The 15,411-nt window shown below is 35.9% G+C and overlaps 1 protein-coding gene across 1 annotated transcript; it reads right to left on the bottom strand.

The window, feature by feature from the left end:
* Positions 1-8,527: 8,527 nt before the first annotated feature.
* On the bottom strand, positions 8,528-15,115 carry LOC135636987 (pentatricopeptide repeat-containing protein At4g21190-like). Its single transcript, XM_065149259.1, has 5 exons — positions 14,878-15,115; positions 12,089-12,187; positions 11,118-11,261; positions 10,751-10,963; positions 8,528-9,452 (listed from the first exon to the last, which is right to left on the bottom strand). Exons 1-5 carry the CDS (start codon positions 14,959-14,961, stop codon positions 9,219-9,221), a joined length of 774 nt encoding a protein of 257 aa, XP_065005331.1. The 5' UTR covers positions 14,962-15,115; the 3' UTR covers positions 8,528-9,218.
* Positions 15,116-15,411: the final 296 nt, after the last annotated feature.

Here is a 15,411-nt window from a genome sequence, read left to right as displayed (position 1 = left end):
GATCCAATTGAGTTACACAATAGTTGTGGCAATGACTTGATATTCAGTTTCAGTGGTAGATCTTACGATTGTGTTCTACTTCTTAGAAATCCAATATATCAAATATGCTTCAAGAAAGATAATGTAGGCTGACGTAGATGTTCTATCATCAATATTATTTACTCAATTAATATCGATGAAGGCATTACGAAGAAGAAGTTTAGAGTTCCTTTAAAATATTGTAAGACATATTTTAATGCAAACTAATGCACAATGAATGATCGATGCATGAATTGTGATAATTTATTAACTACAAATGAAATGCTTAGACGTGTGAGAGATAAATATTGTAAGAAACAATGTACTTATCGATACTATGTGATATTCGTAATAAGTTTGTACTCATATAATTTAAGTTACTTAGTGGTGGAGGGTTGAGGGGCAACTTCTTTGGTATCTTGCATATTCGTCTTTGATAATAGATCTCGAATATAACTTTTTTGAGATAGAAAAAATATAAAAGATGTGAATGTTGCTTTCACTCCCAGAAAATAGTTTAAGGTTTTTATGTCTTTGATGGAGAATCGATATGTTAATTACTTAAGAAATTTTTTGATTTCTATGAAATTATTGCCTATGATAATAATGTAATACACATACACTAGTAGATATATAGTACATCCCTTTGATTATTGTAGGAATAAAATAGTATCGGACTTGGAGTTGATAAAGTTAGCTGATATAAAAAATGAGCCAAGTTCTGTTTACCAGGCTCTTGGATTTTGACAAAGTCCATAAATAGCTTTTCGTAGTATACAAATATAGTTTAGATATTGAGAGTAGATGAAGCTAAGGGGTTGCTGCATAAAGACATCTTCAATTAAGGTCCTCTACAAGAAGCATTGTTAACATCTTGTTGGTGTGCATGCTAACCTTGAGTGATAGAGTTAGTGAAGAGTTAGTGATACATATCTAATCAGGCTAATGCACTTCAATGTTACTTGGTCGAGAAGAAGACAAAGACATCATTTATAACACCTAAGGGCATCACTTCCTTAAGTATTGTAGAGCAAGTTGGCAAAAAAAAAAGATGGAAAAGTCATAGGAGTGAGGTGCTATTGAATGGGAGTAATAAAGGAGTATAGGCCTAAAGAAAAACTATTGGTTGATATGATGAGAAGTACACTTAAGGGAGTTTGAGAAGTACTCATGTGACCCAATGATTGATGGTTGTTGTTATGGCTCGCTTGTTGAAGGAACAAGATTTTGAAAGAAAATATGGACTAACAAGAATAACATAATTTAATACAAAGATCTTTTGAGTTTGAAGATCATAGCATTAAAAAATATTATATTTAAGGGAATATCCAATGAAGATGTAAGGTTTGGATCTTGGTATTAACTTATGTGAAGTATAGAAACGTAGCCAAGGATAATATAAACAATCAAATACTTTAATATTTTGAAAGTTTAAGATTTTATGAAAAAGCTTTTCAATTGATAACTGGTATTATAGGATAAGATATAGTTAATGAGTTAGATTACAGTTTGAAAGGTTGTTGATCAAAAGGTTAGTGGCATAGAGATTTGGTGTAGAACAATGAAACCAGTTTCAACAATGTGTTAGTGCTTCGGTTTAACAAAGCCAACTAATTTAGGTGTGTGTAGTGATAACTTGAGATGTTATATACCACATGATGAGAGGTAAGTTGTTAGAGTTTAGTATTCACCTCCTCCGTTAGAATAAATTATTTTAATGATAAACTAAAAAAAATCCTTGTTTATCTTTCTAAAATGAGTAAAGACTATGGTAATCTTAGATTTATACTTGAGAGGATATAGCCATGTATATTTAGTGAAGTAATTTATGAAAATATCATAAATCAAAAATCATTAAGGGAAATAGTTGGGTAGAGCCCTAAACATCAACATAAACACTTTCGAGTGATTTAGAGTAAGACATAAAAGATATTCCAAATGATAGTATATGATTTATTACTAAAGTAAACATCACAATGAGTTAGAGTTCTAAAATTTGGAGTTGGAAGGGAGTAACGAGAAATTATCTATTATTGAATTAAGAATGTCAGATAACCAAGGTAACGATGCTATATATCGATTAGAATAACAACTAAAGCAAGAATAATTGGTTAGATGATTTATGAACTTAACAATCACTCGTAGATATTATTTTTATTCTAATCTCGGACCAAGGATGCTCCCATGCTTAGATCTTTTACAATAAATGAGCTAGGAAAGAATTCAATAGAGATGTTATTTTTGTTGGAAAATCTTTGGGGGCGACATCACATGCGCAGCGGAAGAACAGAAAACAAAATCCCATATTCCCAAAGAGATGTTCGTCGTCATGCGAAGATTGATGCGCAAAATCCACGAAATAGAAAACTACGTATAAAACATATTGTGTTACCTAGGGAGATTGTATATCCCTAAATTCTTACAGATCTTTAGGAGAGGGTGAAGGAGGTCAAGTGCCCTCCTCTCTAGCGGTGATCCACACAGTCAGGCTGCAATGATGCTCCTCCAAACTCCAGGCCTGCTCTGAGGTGGAAAGGGGGAGGAGAATAGGAGAAGCAAACAAAAGCTCTAGCCTATAAACCACTGAAAACCTCATATTTATAGAGGTCCCCTATCAACTTAACCCTAATGGATTCTCCTCTATTGGGTATTGGATCTTCATCCAACTACCCAAGCCTCTTAGATTAGTGGATCTCTATCTAATAATCTCTCATGAGCTTTTATTGGATCTCGTCTATATGATCCAATAATTCAGGGGCTTATTGGATATCCAATAAGATAGGGGCTCCGGCGGATATCTCATATTCGAACCTCTACTTATCACAATGCCTACCATATGTGTGTAACCCTTTAGACCCAATATCAAGTTGGTCGTAAGTCATACATGTTAGAACTCCTTCTAGCTCAGTGAATTATTATCTCTATAATAATTCACTCGACTCATCGACTGCGGATATATTAGGCTACTACGCCGTAGTCCCCAAACAATATAGGGGAATCCAATCCATTGGACATATCTGTCCTCAGTGACCATGTACCTATAGTCCCTCATCCATCTAATATCCCAGAGACCATATACCGGGCATGGTGTTGTCAAACCCATACGGTTTCTTCTCGAGTCTTGCTCTAATCGGATTCTCCCAAAGAATTCTTTCTCTCTCAATCTGAATGGCCTTGGCTAGGGATTTGTTTGAGTAAGAACATATGAGATATTCTTCTATCGACACTTAATAGCCCTCATAAGGTTGACTACCACTCCCGATAGCCGACTGTACTAGATCTGGGATACCCAAACCTATAAGTCCAGTATCAAAGAATGGAGTACTCATACAGGACATTCTTGGTATCTCAAGTCTAAGTACCAGATATACCACTGGGACTACGGAATCGTTGTTTGACAATAAGGTATCGTCAACCATCCAACATTTCATAAGCGGATCAATTAGTAAACTTATTCTCTAATGAGCACTTGTATTATATCCCTAGTGTCCTACATGAGCACCTATGAGACCAGCTGCATCTATCATATGGATGGGTATATAGCACATCAATCTATCTGGTTATCTCGATGTCCCTCTCGAGTAACCTATGACCGAGATTATTTAGGATTTGTGTTTAAAGGTGAATCGGTCTCATTATCGTGATCTCATCACGATCCAATTCCATTGCACGGATCCAAGGACATTATAATATATACATGCATATATGCAATAGTCAATATAAAGTAATAAATATCAAAATATAATAAGAAAAAAGACTATGTGTTAAGTCACACGTGTCATCACTCACATGATTGGCTTACCGGGCATATATGACTAGTAATTTTTGTTAGGAACGAGTCGACACTAAGAGGGGGTGGTAGGGGGAGCGAATTAGTGTAGCGGTAAAAACGCCGGTTTCGAAAAATCTCTTTCGTACGATTAAAATTGATCTCCGAAGATGTTAACTTGAAAGTGTAGGTATAGTAAAAGTATAGTAAGGAGGAGAGGAAGTTTGCTATAAAAGTAAATGCAAACCGATTTTATAGTGGTTCGATTGTCGTGACTTACATCCACTCTCGATTCCTCCTCCGTCGAGGCTATCATCATCCACTATCGGTCTTCCTTCAATAGGTGAAGACCAACCACCTTTTATAGCTCTTTCTCCTTTTATCGGATTTATGAGATAACCCTTACACTCTCACTTACTCCTCTCTCAAACTATTCTAACACTTAGAAGAAGGAGAGGAGTTCACGCAAGATTGCGGTAGCGTTTCTTTCTTTTTTCACTCTCAATACTTGTGTTTTTAACCAGAGATGAGAGGGGTATTTATAGGCCTCAAGTTGATTTAAAATTAGAGCCTAAAAATGTCTCATCCCCCGTTTTCGGGGTCCTAGCGGTACCATCGAAGACCGAGCTCTAGCGGTACCACCATTGACAGCATTAATTGCCAACGGTACCACCACCCGGACTACCTAGGAGACTGGGTCTCCTAGGCGGTGCCACCGTTGGCCATGTTTTTAGGGGTTGAATGAGCTGTTCAATCTAGCCCAATTCAGCCCTGTTAAAGATCCAATTGGCCCCTAATTAAGTTAGTGGGATTACCTCCCAATTCTAACTCAATCTACTATTTAACTAAAATAACTAAGACATAATCAAAGTACTCTTGTTCCGGTACGTTAATTGCTCTTCCGGCGAGCTTACAACAATCTTCCGGTGATCTTCCGACGAACTCTCGGCAATGTTCCGACGGACTCCCTGCAAGCTCTCGGACTTTACGACGATCTTCTTGGTGAGTTTCGATTAGCATCTTTGGCAAGCTCCTAGAATTCTCGGTCAATTCCAGTAGAACTTTCGACGAATGTTCGGACTTCCGACGAACTCTCGAACTCCCAATGAAATCGTGTTCTTGACTCCAGGACTTCATTTTGCTTTATGCATTGCTATCGTAGTTAATTCTGCACATATAAAACCTACTTTGATCTAGACAATTATTACAAAGCAAATCAAGTGTTGTCCGGCATGTCATTGGTTTCTCGGCGTTTCGTTCGAATCTTTGGCGCATCGTCCTCTCTTACGGCCTATTGCCTAATCGGCCAATTGACCTCTACAACTACGATTTCCTTGGTGCAATATCCGCTCTTCTTGGCTCGATGCCCGAACTCATGGCCCAAGCCTTCTGTCAATATCTCGATCGATTCTTCGGCTCGACGTCCAATCTTCTGATATATTTTTCTCCGACCCAACATGATTCTTCATGCTTTAATTGTCTCTCCCTGATCGAAGCATCATGTGTCACTCAAAATGCAGATTAAATCATAAACACTATCAATTGGTTTCATCATCAAAATCCAAGATTCAACAATTTCCTTTTCAAAAAAAAAAGTTTTGATTTAAAAACTTTTAATCGAAAAATACACATCGAATATGTTTAACTTAGAATGTGAGTAAGGGTAGTGAGCAACTAAATCAATTAGTAATAGAAAAAAAAAGTATAAAGATAAATACAAACTAGATTTACAGTGGTTCGGTTGTCCCAACCTATGTCTACTCTCGATTTCTCTTCCCTCGAGGCCATTGGTTTTCACTACCGATCTTATTTTCAATGGGTGAAGATCAACTACTCTTGTTACAACTCTTTCTCTTTTTCACAAGCTTAGGAGAGAACCTTCACATATCTTTTTTATAAGAAAATCACACACCTCCTTAGTATGACCTCTAAAGTCAAGGAGGAAGAGATTCAACACATTTCAAGAGACTTTACATACTTCAAATCATAAGTTTTCATACTTTTACCAAGCAAGCATGAGTGAGGTATTTATAGACCCCAAATGACTTAAAAAATAGAGCCAAAAATTTAAATCCCTAGGTTTTTGGGGTATTGGCGGTACTACAACTTGCGCTGGGCGATACTACCGCTGTACAGAGCCTGGGAATCTAGACTTTGGCGATACCACTACTTACTTTGATAGTACTACCGCTGCCGTGGGCGATACTATTGTCGGGATTCTCGAAAATTATAATTTGTGCTTTCCAACTCACAGATGGTACCATCACCTAGGCTTGGAGGTACCATTGCCCAACCTAATCCTAGGTCACTGAATTGGCCTTTCAACAGGCCTAATTCAGCCCTAGTTCAGGCCCAATAAATTTCTAATTAATTTGACATTGTTACGACTCAAAACCAACTCAATTAGACTCCAAGCCACTTCAATCAAGACTTAAACACTCATGAAGCCTTCAGCATGTTGTTTGGCATATCATCTGCTCATCCGACACTTCGTCCTAACCTTCAGTGCATCGTCCTTTCCTTTGACGTATTGCCCGATCTATCAACATATTGACCTCCCGCAGTATTCGATCTTCTTGGCGTAATACCTGATCCTTCTGGTCGATGCCCGAACTCATGGCACGAAATCCATCATTGGGCACGTTGACCAATCCTTCAACCTGACGTCCAATCTCTAACATGATGTTTTTCGATCCAACGTTTGATTCTCCTACTTCAACGATTTATCTTTCAACAGTTCAAGTCTATGATCGAAGTTTCTCCTGCGTCATTTGTCTCAAAAGCTTAGTAGTCCATAAATTCATCAATTGATTTCATTATCAAAATTTGAGATTCAACAAGGTACACATAAAATATTATCAAGTGCGAAAATATTTATGTGTGAATTAGGTGTTGTGGAACCAATGTGAGTGATAGGGATTCCGTTGTCATCACCAATGATAATATTTTCATTGCCTCCATGATTGGTGTGGATGCATAAATTCTATAAATTTAAGTAATATAATGAGAAGCGTCATAGTTAATGATCCAATTACTTGAACGAGTAGTCAGAGTAGTTATGATATTTGCTTAAAGTCAGTTGGGCGTAGCAATAGGCTTGGGTCAAGATTAACAAACTTTTACTATACATCCATTTTTATCAAAAGGCTATTTTCTGAATTGTTTGGATTATAATTATTATTATGGTTGAAGATTGATAATATAATGGAGGATGATAGCTCTGTGTGTTATGCATGTATCCATGAAACATATTGTTCGATTATTTATTGAAGTTCTTATTGCTTTAATTTTTTTATTTAGATTTCTGATTGAATTGAGTTATGATAATTAGTCTTGTCTTCGTATATTCTTATTTTAGATATATTTCATAATCAATCTAACTTGTCATATAGTTCTTCAAATAATATCAGTAAGTCATATGAAATTGCTACCGTTCCTTATATTCATCTTCTACGTTATTGAAAATATGAACAATAACTTTTTAATTATTCATGAGATAACTTATTCAGGCCAAATCATTTATAATAACTTTTAGATTTTATATATAATCAGTAATAATATTTCTCTCTTGTGTTATTTTTATCAAAGTGGATAAAAGACTTAACATGCGAGCGTGATAGAGATTAGCGATGATGGTTTGTAACTTGGACCATACTTCTGCTGTAGTGTTACGTAAAAAGATTAGGAATACTATAGAGCCAATGACTAAGACTTGAATGACTTGTAGAATAATAATATATCCGGCCTCAAACGATGTCATTATGTGAGGATGACACAACCGAAATCCCATCTCGGATCCAACCTCGAACGCCATAATTATTGGCAGAAGATAATCAAAGCACGAATCTAGTTGTGCTTGATCGTACACTTAAGTATTATGGCTCATTATCTATTATCCCTATGGTTAGTCACTTCTAGTATCTCGATTCCTATACTTTAAAAAATTATATTGACATCCTTATAATTACAAAAATAATCGACCAATGCGGACATAGTCTTCTCTGCCTCCTCTCCCTCTCGCGCTTACCTCTTCCACTATTGTCGCTGTCATCCTTGGTCAGAGCCCTCACGACCAATGATGATGACAGGAGAGGTGAGCGCGAGGGGGAGAGAAGGCGTCGACCAGAGCCCTCACGATCCCCATCCACCTCCCTGAGGGGTGAGCGCGAGGGAAGAGGAGATGGACAAGGCAAAGGTAGTTGTGAGGGCTCTAGGCCGTCGCCTCTTCTCCCCTCATGCTCACCCCTCCCATCGTTGTCATTGTCATCGTCGGTCGTGAGGGCTCTCGCCAACTATGACAACGGGAAGGGTGAGCGCAACGGGAAGAGGAGGTGGCATGTTGGGTGGCAACGGGGGAGAGGAGGCAGAGGGTGATAGCTATGTCGACGTTGATGTCACTATCCGTCACCACCGAAATATTAAATTTATTTTTTTATCCTTTATTTGTATATATTTTTTAATAAAAAATAATATCATTATGATAAACAAATTTAGATGTTTTATTTTTTTAACTATATAGAGATGTCAATATAATTTTTAAAAATATAAAAAATATATTGCTACTTAATATAAAGATGTAGATATAATTTTTTAAAATATAAAGATTATGGTACATAATTAGCTTTGGGTCTCACGATCACATTAGCTGTCCTAAACCTCCTTTTTGTTAAGGTGGGAATAAGTAGAGCATCGAACAACACTGGCACATCAAGCATCTGATATCTGATTAGCTCAACAAAAGGACAAAAGAAGAGTAAATTACTTTTAACATTCGGATCACACACTGTCCAGGTTGCAAAGTAATTACATCCGGCAAAAAGATAATAATTGAGAGATCTACGTTAGTATTTATTCAACATTCTTAATCTCCTAATTGGTCTAATGTATTTTCATGTAAAGTACTTACTGCTATCTTTTCTGCCGCCGACAAAATAACATGTTACAGAAAATTAATAACCATCAGATGAAACTAGAAAGCAAGGTAGTCATATATTCAACAGACTTCTTGCAGGTAACTTCCTCTTGCCCGAATGTTGGAATGAAGGAGATGCAACTGTTGTTGATCTTTTCCAAGCGTTGATCAGACAATGGCTTGGTTGCATAAGGCTCCTGGAGGTCTTTTGATCTGGCTAGGCGCATTCGAGTAAGGCTATTTGTTTCTATCATTAGAGGACCTTTTGGCTTTGGCATTGAACAACAGCTTGCAGGTTCTATTCTATCTAAAGAAACTCCGTAGCATAAACAGATCTCAGCGGTACTTTCATGAAATTCTTTCTCAGCTATTTAGTGTCCATCATAATGCAGTGGCGGTGCTGATTACATTGCTGACCAGTTCCCTGACATAAAAGTTCCTCCTGCAGAATGATCCATCATCTCATTCTTGGCTCATCAAAGTGCAGAGACTGCATGTCGATGGAGGCTTATGCAACCTTTACTCCATATTTTCGGAGCTTGTGCGTCCTTCCACATTTGATCCTTGCAATTGGTTTACACGGATCCTAACACGTTTCCCTTTGATGTAACGATATTCCCATGTTGGAGGTGGATATTTGTTCTTCAGCTTATCATACTTGTCCAACATGCCTAGTTTCTGAAAAACATCACCTAGCATTCTTACAATTGAAACATCTGGCCTGACACCCAACTCTTCCATGTCAGCAAAAACCTAAATGAAGTTGACAAACCAATGACAGCATCATTAAGACCTGAATAATCTGCTTGCGGAGAATAAAACAACAAGAACAAGTTGTAATGTCTCAACTATTTCGAGTTGGCTAACAATGCAAACAATTAAAATCCATGCTCATGAGATCTGATCAAGTTTCAGATTGACTATTATAGACTAACACAACTCTCCTTTTTTTCTGGATTTGGAACAGGCATTGGCAGTACTGGAAGAACAAAGAAATTGTATCACATGTTTGTTGGAAAGGGTGGGTAGATTTATCAGTTTTAAATTATAAGTAGAGCATAAATTCAATTTGGAGAAAGCATTTGAAGTTTGCTGCATCTACGAAAGAACAATAGTTCATGTAACTTCTAACAGCATAATGTAGGTGTAATTTGAAGGCAAAGACTTTGAGCTAAGAAAAGACAATAGAAAATAACTATAGACAAACTTATCATATATACTAATTAAACCATTCTTTTGGACCAACTATATGTTCATTGGCTCATGAGTTGCATAATTTTCACATCGGAAAGGTTTCACAAAGGTAAAGGGATGGGCTCTAGCTTATGAGACACAGGGCCTCCTCAAAATATCCCACAGGGGACTATTTATCTAAGACTTCATGGATAACTCAACAAAACCCCAATCAAGGGAAGTGTGAGTATAGTAAGACCTACATAAACCACTCATCATCCATGAACAAATTTTGGTATCAAGAATTTGTTGCTCCTAGAATTAAATTCATTTTGGCACATGTGCTGCATGATTTTGCTATTGAAAAAGAAACCCAAAAGGAAAAGAGTGGCCTTTTGCTCAAGATCCACAAGCCTCCGCCACCATAGTGTGACATGGGACTATTATCCTTTCCCATGAAGAAGGTTGTGTGAGCATAGTGAGGAACCTACAAAGGGCCACCAACGGAACATAGAATTTTAGGTTTGAGGGTTTGTTGTCCCTTTCGACTTTTGATTCATGGGCTGCACAATTTTGTCCTTGCAGAAAGTCTCTTAAAGGAAAAGAGGTGCACCTTTATTTATGAGTAACAAGCTTCCTCAACTTTACTAGATGTGGCACAGGTAGCCCGTTTCTTAGATGCATACCATGACATCAAGGATAGGGATATCTATCACTTGAAACTATCTAATTTAAAGAAAAAAGTGAAAAAGAGATGAAAACAAGTAAACTAGCTTAGCCAACAATGCATCTTAGGTGTCTATATAAACATACTTAGAGACAATAATATAAAGTATGACCAGAACAAGAGATTAGTAGATAGAGATTATTCATATTACCTCAAACATCTTTTCGTGCATGCCCTTATTGTAATATATTGAAATCATTTTAACAAAGAAAACACGAGGCAAACTTTCCAAATTTTCTGAAAATATTTTCATCCATAGTTCCTCCACCTCCTCGAGTCGGCCATCCTCAGCTAAAGCATTTAACAGAGTGTAATAGCTTCCCATGGTTTTTCCTTGTCCTTTGCTGAACATCCACTTGATCACCTATAAAACAAAATTGATGAGCTAACAAATAAAAAGCACAAGCATGGTGCACAAAGCTCATGCCAATATATGGAGCTACGGAATAAAAGGAAATTAAACAATAATTACACGAGAACAAACTTCTACATGATTCCTTTGACATTTTGACGCTTACCTGAATTATTCTCTTCCATTCCTTTTCAGTCTCGAGTCTCTTCAATGCCTTTTTCACTACAATAAGAGGAAACTCTAACTCCCAAGCAATAAATGAATCAAGGGCTCCATAAACCTCCTCCTTGACATTTGATAATTCCTTTATCTGTGTGAATACTAGGAGATGAGCAACATTCTATGATTGCAAGAGATAAAAAAAGATCATTCTCTTTCATGATACTAAATGCATAGATTAGTAAGAACAAGCATAATATATAAAATAATTGAGATGGCATTCGACATATTCACAAGGTCCATAACAGCTGCTCCAAATTCACTATTACTGCTTTTTGTTGTTACAAAGTATCTTAAGCATGCTTCCACAGATATCTAGGCTGACCAGAATTAAGCACATAAGACATGTTATATAAGAAGTGCAAATATATCAGGAACCTAACCTTTGGGTTAAAATAATATCATCGTTCTTGCAAAAAATGTTGAACCCGAACAGAATGACAAAATTGTATAAATATTTGTTGTACCTTCTCTGCTAGAAAATTGAAAATGATGTTATCTCACACTGCTAAGAGATTGATTAATCTTGAATGCTGCAGGCACTCCCCATATGCAATGAGCTCCATTCTAAAGAAGCTACATGGATCCATAAATTTTTATCTACATATGACAGTAGTAATACATGAATATGCCTTAAACCTGAAAAAAGCCCAATCCAGTATACATAAAAAGAGTGGCAATCACATAGTACATGAATATCTCTTTAAGACATCAATATTATGACATTTTTTGTTATAAAAGAGACTTCCACTAGGAGGATGACGAGAGTAGCAAAGAGCAGTTAAAAATGGAATTCATGAAGGAATAGAAAATACAGGTAAAAGTAGTTGGTTCAAGCATATAGGATTAGAGGTTGCATATGAGGTTCCCATCCACCATCTTATGATGGTTGCACAAGTAAAAATGCTAGAATCTTACACATTCAACAAGCTTTTGTGACTTGGAAATTGTTCCAATTCTCTTTCTTGTTTTCCACACACGAGGAAATCTAGGTCTAGGGCCTCTCGCTCCACATACCTGGCATTTTAGGAGAATGTAATTATTCAACTAAAAATGGATGAACTTTACAAAAGAAAGAAACATTGCTAGATTAAAATTGTAGAATAATAACATAGAATAGTCATGCCTATGACACTTAAAAAAGGACAGTAGGTAACTCAATAATTTACCCAAAACAACTATCAAGAACTTTTTAAAAATAAGTAGCGCAGAAGTGGCTCTGAGACCTGAAATTAGACATCTTAAAATTGAATGATGAAAACTGTATTTGTTTTCAAGCAAATTTTAGATGTATTATCAGCGACCGAGCATTCATGAAAACTTTACAAAAGAAAGAAACATTGCTAGATTAAAATTGTAGAATAATAACATAGAATAGTCATGCCTATGACACTTAAAAAAGGACAGTAGGTAACTCAATAATTTACCCAAAACAACTATCAAGAACTTTTTAAAAATAAGTAGCGCAGAAGTGGCTCTGAGACCTGAAATTAGACATCTTAAAATTGAATGACGAAAACTGTATTTGTTTTCAAGCAAATTTTAGATGTATTATCAGCGACCGAGCATTCATGAAAACTTTACAAAAGAAAGAAACATTGCTAGATTAAAATTGTAGAATAATAACATAGAATAGTCATGCCTATGACACTTAAAAAAGGACAGTAGGTAACTCAATAATTTACCCAAAACAACTATCAAGAACTTTTTAAAAATAAGTAGCGCAGAAGTGGCTCTGAGACCTGAAATTAGACATCTTAAAATTGAATGATGAAAACTGTATTTGTTTTCAAGCAAATTTTAGATGTATTATCAGCGACCGAGCATTCATGAAAACTTTACAAAAGAAAGAAACATTGCTAGATTAAAATTGTAGAATAATAACATAGAATAGTCATGCCTATGACACTTAAAAAAGGACAGTAGGTAACTCAATAATTTACCCAAAACAACTATCAAGAACTTTTTAAAAATAAGTAGCGCAGAAGTGGCTCTGAGACCTGAAATTAGACATCTTAAAATTGAATGACGAAAACTGTATTTGTTTTCAAGCAAATTTTAGATGTATTATCAGCGACCGAGCATTCATGAAAACTTTACAAAAGAAAGAAACATTGCTAGATTAAAATTGTAGAATAATAACATAGAATAGTCATGCCTATGACACTTAAAAAAGGACAGTAGGTAACTCAATAATTTACCCAAAACAACTATCAAGAACTTTTTAAAAATAAGTAGCGCAGAAGTGGCTCTGAGACCTGAAATTAGACATCTTAAAATTGAATGATGAAAACTGTATTTGTTTTCAAGCAAATTTTAGATGTATTATCAGCGACCGAGCATTCATGATTCAACAACTAAAAATTGTAATTCTTTTTAAAAATTTATGAAATTCAGATATGATGGTTCTCTCAATTCTATAACCAAGAAATCCGATTGACCCTCTCCAAAACAACAGTTGTAAATTCTCTACTGAAAGGTGAAAGGAAGGGAGCTGCACTCCAATAGTTGAAACAAAAAATTTAGAATTGTGTGACAAAGATGACCACAGATTCTAAGTAACAGGCCCTTAATACAGAGAGGATTATGCATAACAATTCAATTGCTGAGGGACAATGTTGTACATGGCTGCAACATATCCTTCAACAGTCAAACGTATTAAGCTAAACATAGTACAAAAACAGATGTCATGTTCCTTCTGATCTGCCAGTCTATAAAGTTCCATTATGATAAGATAATAGCAGTGTAGTCTTTCACATGAAGCAAAAGTGACTCAGTTTCTTTGAGAGGTTAACTTGTCTTTATATTTTAAGGTACATAATGCAACACAAGGTCATCATGGTGGCTTTAATAGATTTCATGTTTCAAAAGTGTTAACAGATACTAGGATCCAGAAGGAGTCACATGTTTCAGTATGAGGCTCTAAAACAACATTTCTTTTCAACAGTGGAAGCCTTAATATCAGATTCTATGTAAATGACTGCTTCATATAAGTGACAAAAATAAGTCCTATCGCGATCAAAGTTAAATTGTGAAGACCTGTGGATTCCTGTTACAGGACATAAATAGGATATCCCACATTATTAAGTCCAAGCTAAGTTCAATCACCAACATTTCCATATCTGAACAAAATCTAATTCCTGCTTTCTCTCTAAGTTATTGTCAAGACATTTTCTCTTGGAAACAATTATTGCATACCAAAGCAAGATATTTTAATTATAACATGAACTGAAACTCGAATAGATGTCTCCAACAATCCTTACTCTTCAATGACAATAAGGTGCTCCGGATCAGACAAAGCACAAAAACATGCAAAAGAGAGAATGATTAGGAAGAAACTAATTAAGAGGGAGAGAGGGACTCATTTTGCACATCCCAAGCAAATGCTGTAACGATTTGAACCAAAAGACAACAGGCATCAGAGTCGAGTAATTACCAATGTCCAAAAAGATATTTTTGTCCATGCAACTTTAATCAAATCTAAGATAAACTCGAAAATAGCACATCTACGGTTAAATATCGCAGGCTGAACAAAGTAGCCATAGTACAACGAGTTCTTCCCACAAGAATCCACCCGAGTTCAAGAGTCCCGAATAATTCAACAAACAGATTCGCGGATGGATAACCGGGTCGAGCTAATACATCAAGATTTGCTTATAGAATCAATTTCTAGTATTAAGAACAAAAAGGAAGTAAGACAAGCTCACCACGAAACCGCTAATAGATCGAGGATGATTTGACAAGGCCGATCCGCCAGGAAGAATCGACGGGGCATATCCCAAAGCAAGCATTCTGAAGATACAACAGAATAAAAAGTAATATCAGAGAGAACGTTGGATTCTGTCGGGAAGCCACGAGGACGAGAGGAGAGATTTAGGGCTGAGAATGGCCGTCGCCGTGCGGACACGACGCTTAAAGATAAAGGGGCGAGATTGCAGAAAGACCTCTGAGACGGCTCCATATAACATCTCATAGAAGTTTTTATTATTTTTTCATATATGCCATTACTGTTTTTTTTTTTTTTTGTCATTTATTGTAGGAAAAAAGACATTGAAACTTTAAAAGATATTTATAAATCTACCAGACTGAATATTATGATGGTAAAAACATTAAATATATTTTAAATATAATTTAGGTATTATACATATATATATATATATATATATATATATATACATTCTTTATTCAAAATAAAATATTGAAGAGTCAAAAGCTAATTCAAAGGAGTGAAAATTCAAAGA

The sequence above is a fragment of the Musa acuminata genome, chromosome BXJ3-4 (genome assembly GCF_036884655.1).
Source record: "Musa acuminata AAA Group cultivar baxijiao chromosome BXJ3-4, Cavendish_Baxijiao_AAA, whole genome shotgun sequence".
NCBI lineage: Eukaryota > Viridiplantae > Streptophyta > Magnoliopsida > Zingiberales > Musaceae > Musa > Musa acuminata.
Note: the sequence above shows the minus strand (reverse complement) of the source record. Positions and strands in the feature narration are given on the sequence as shown.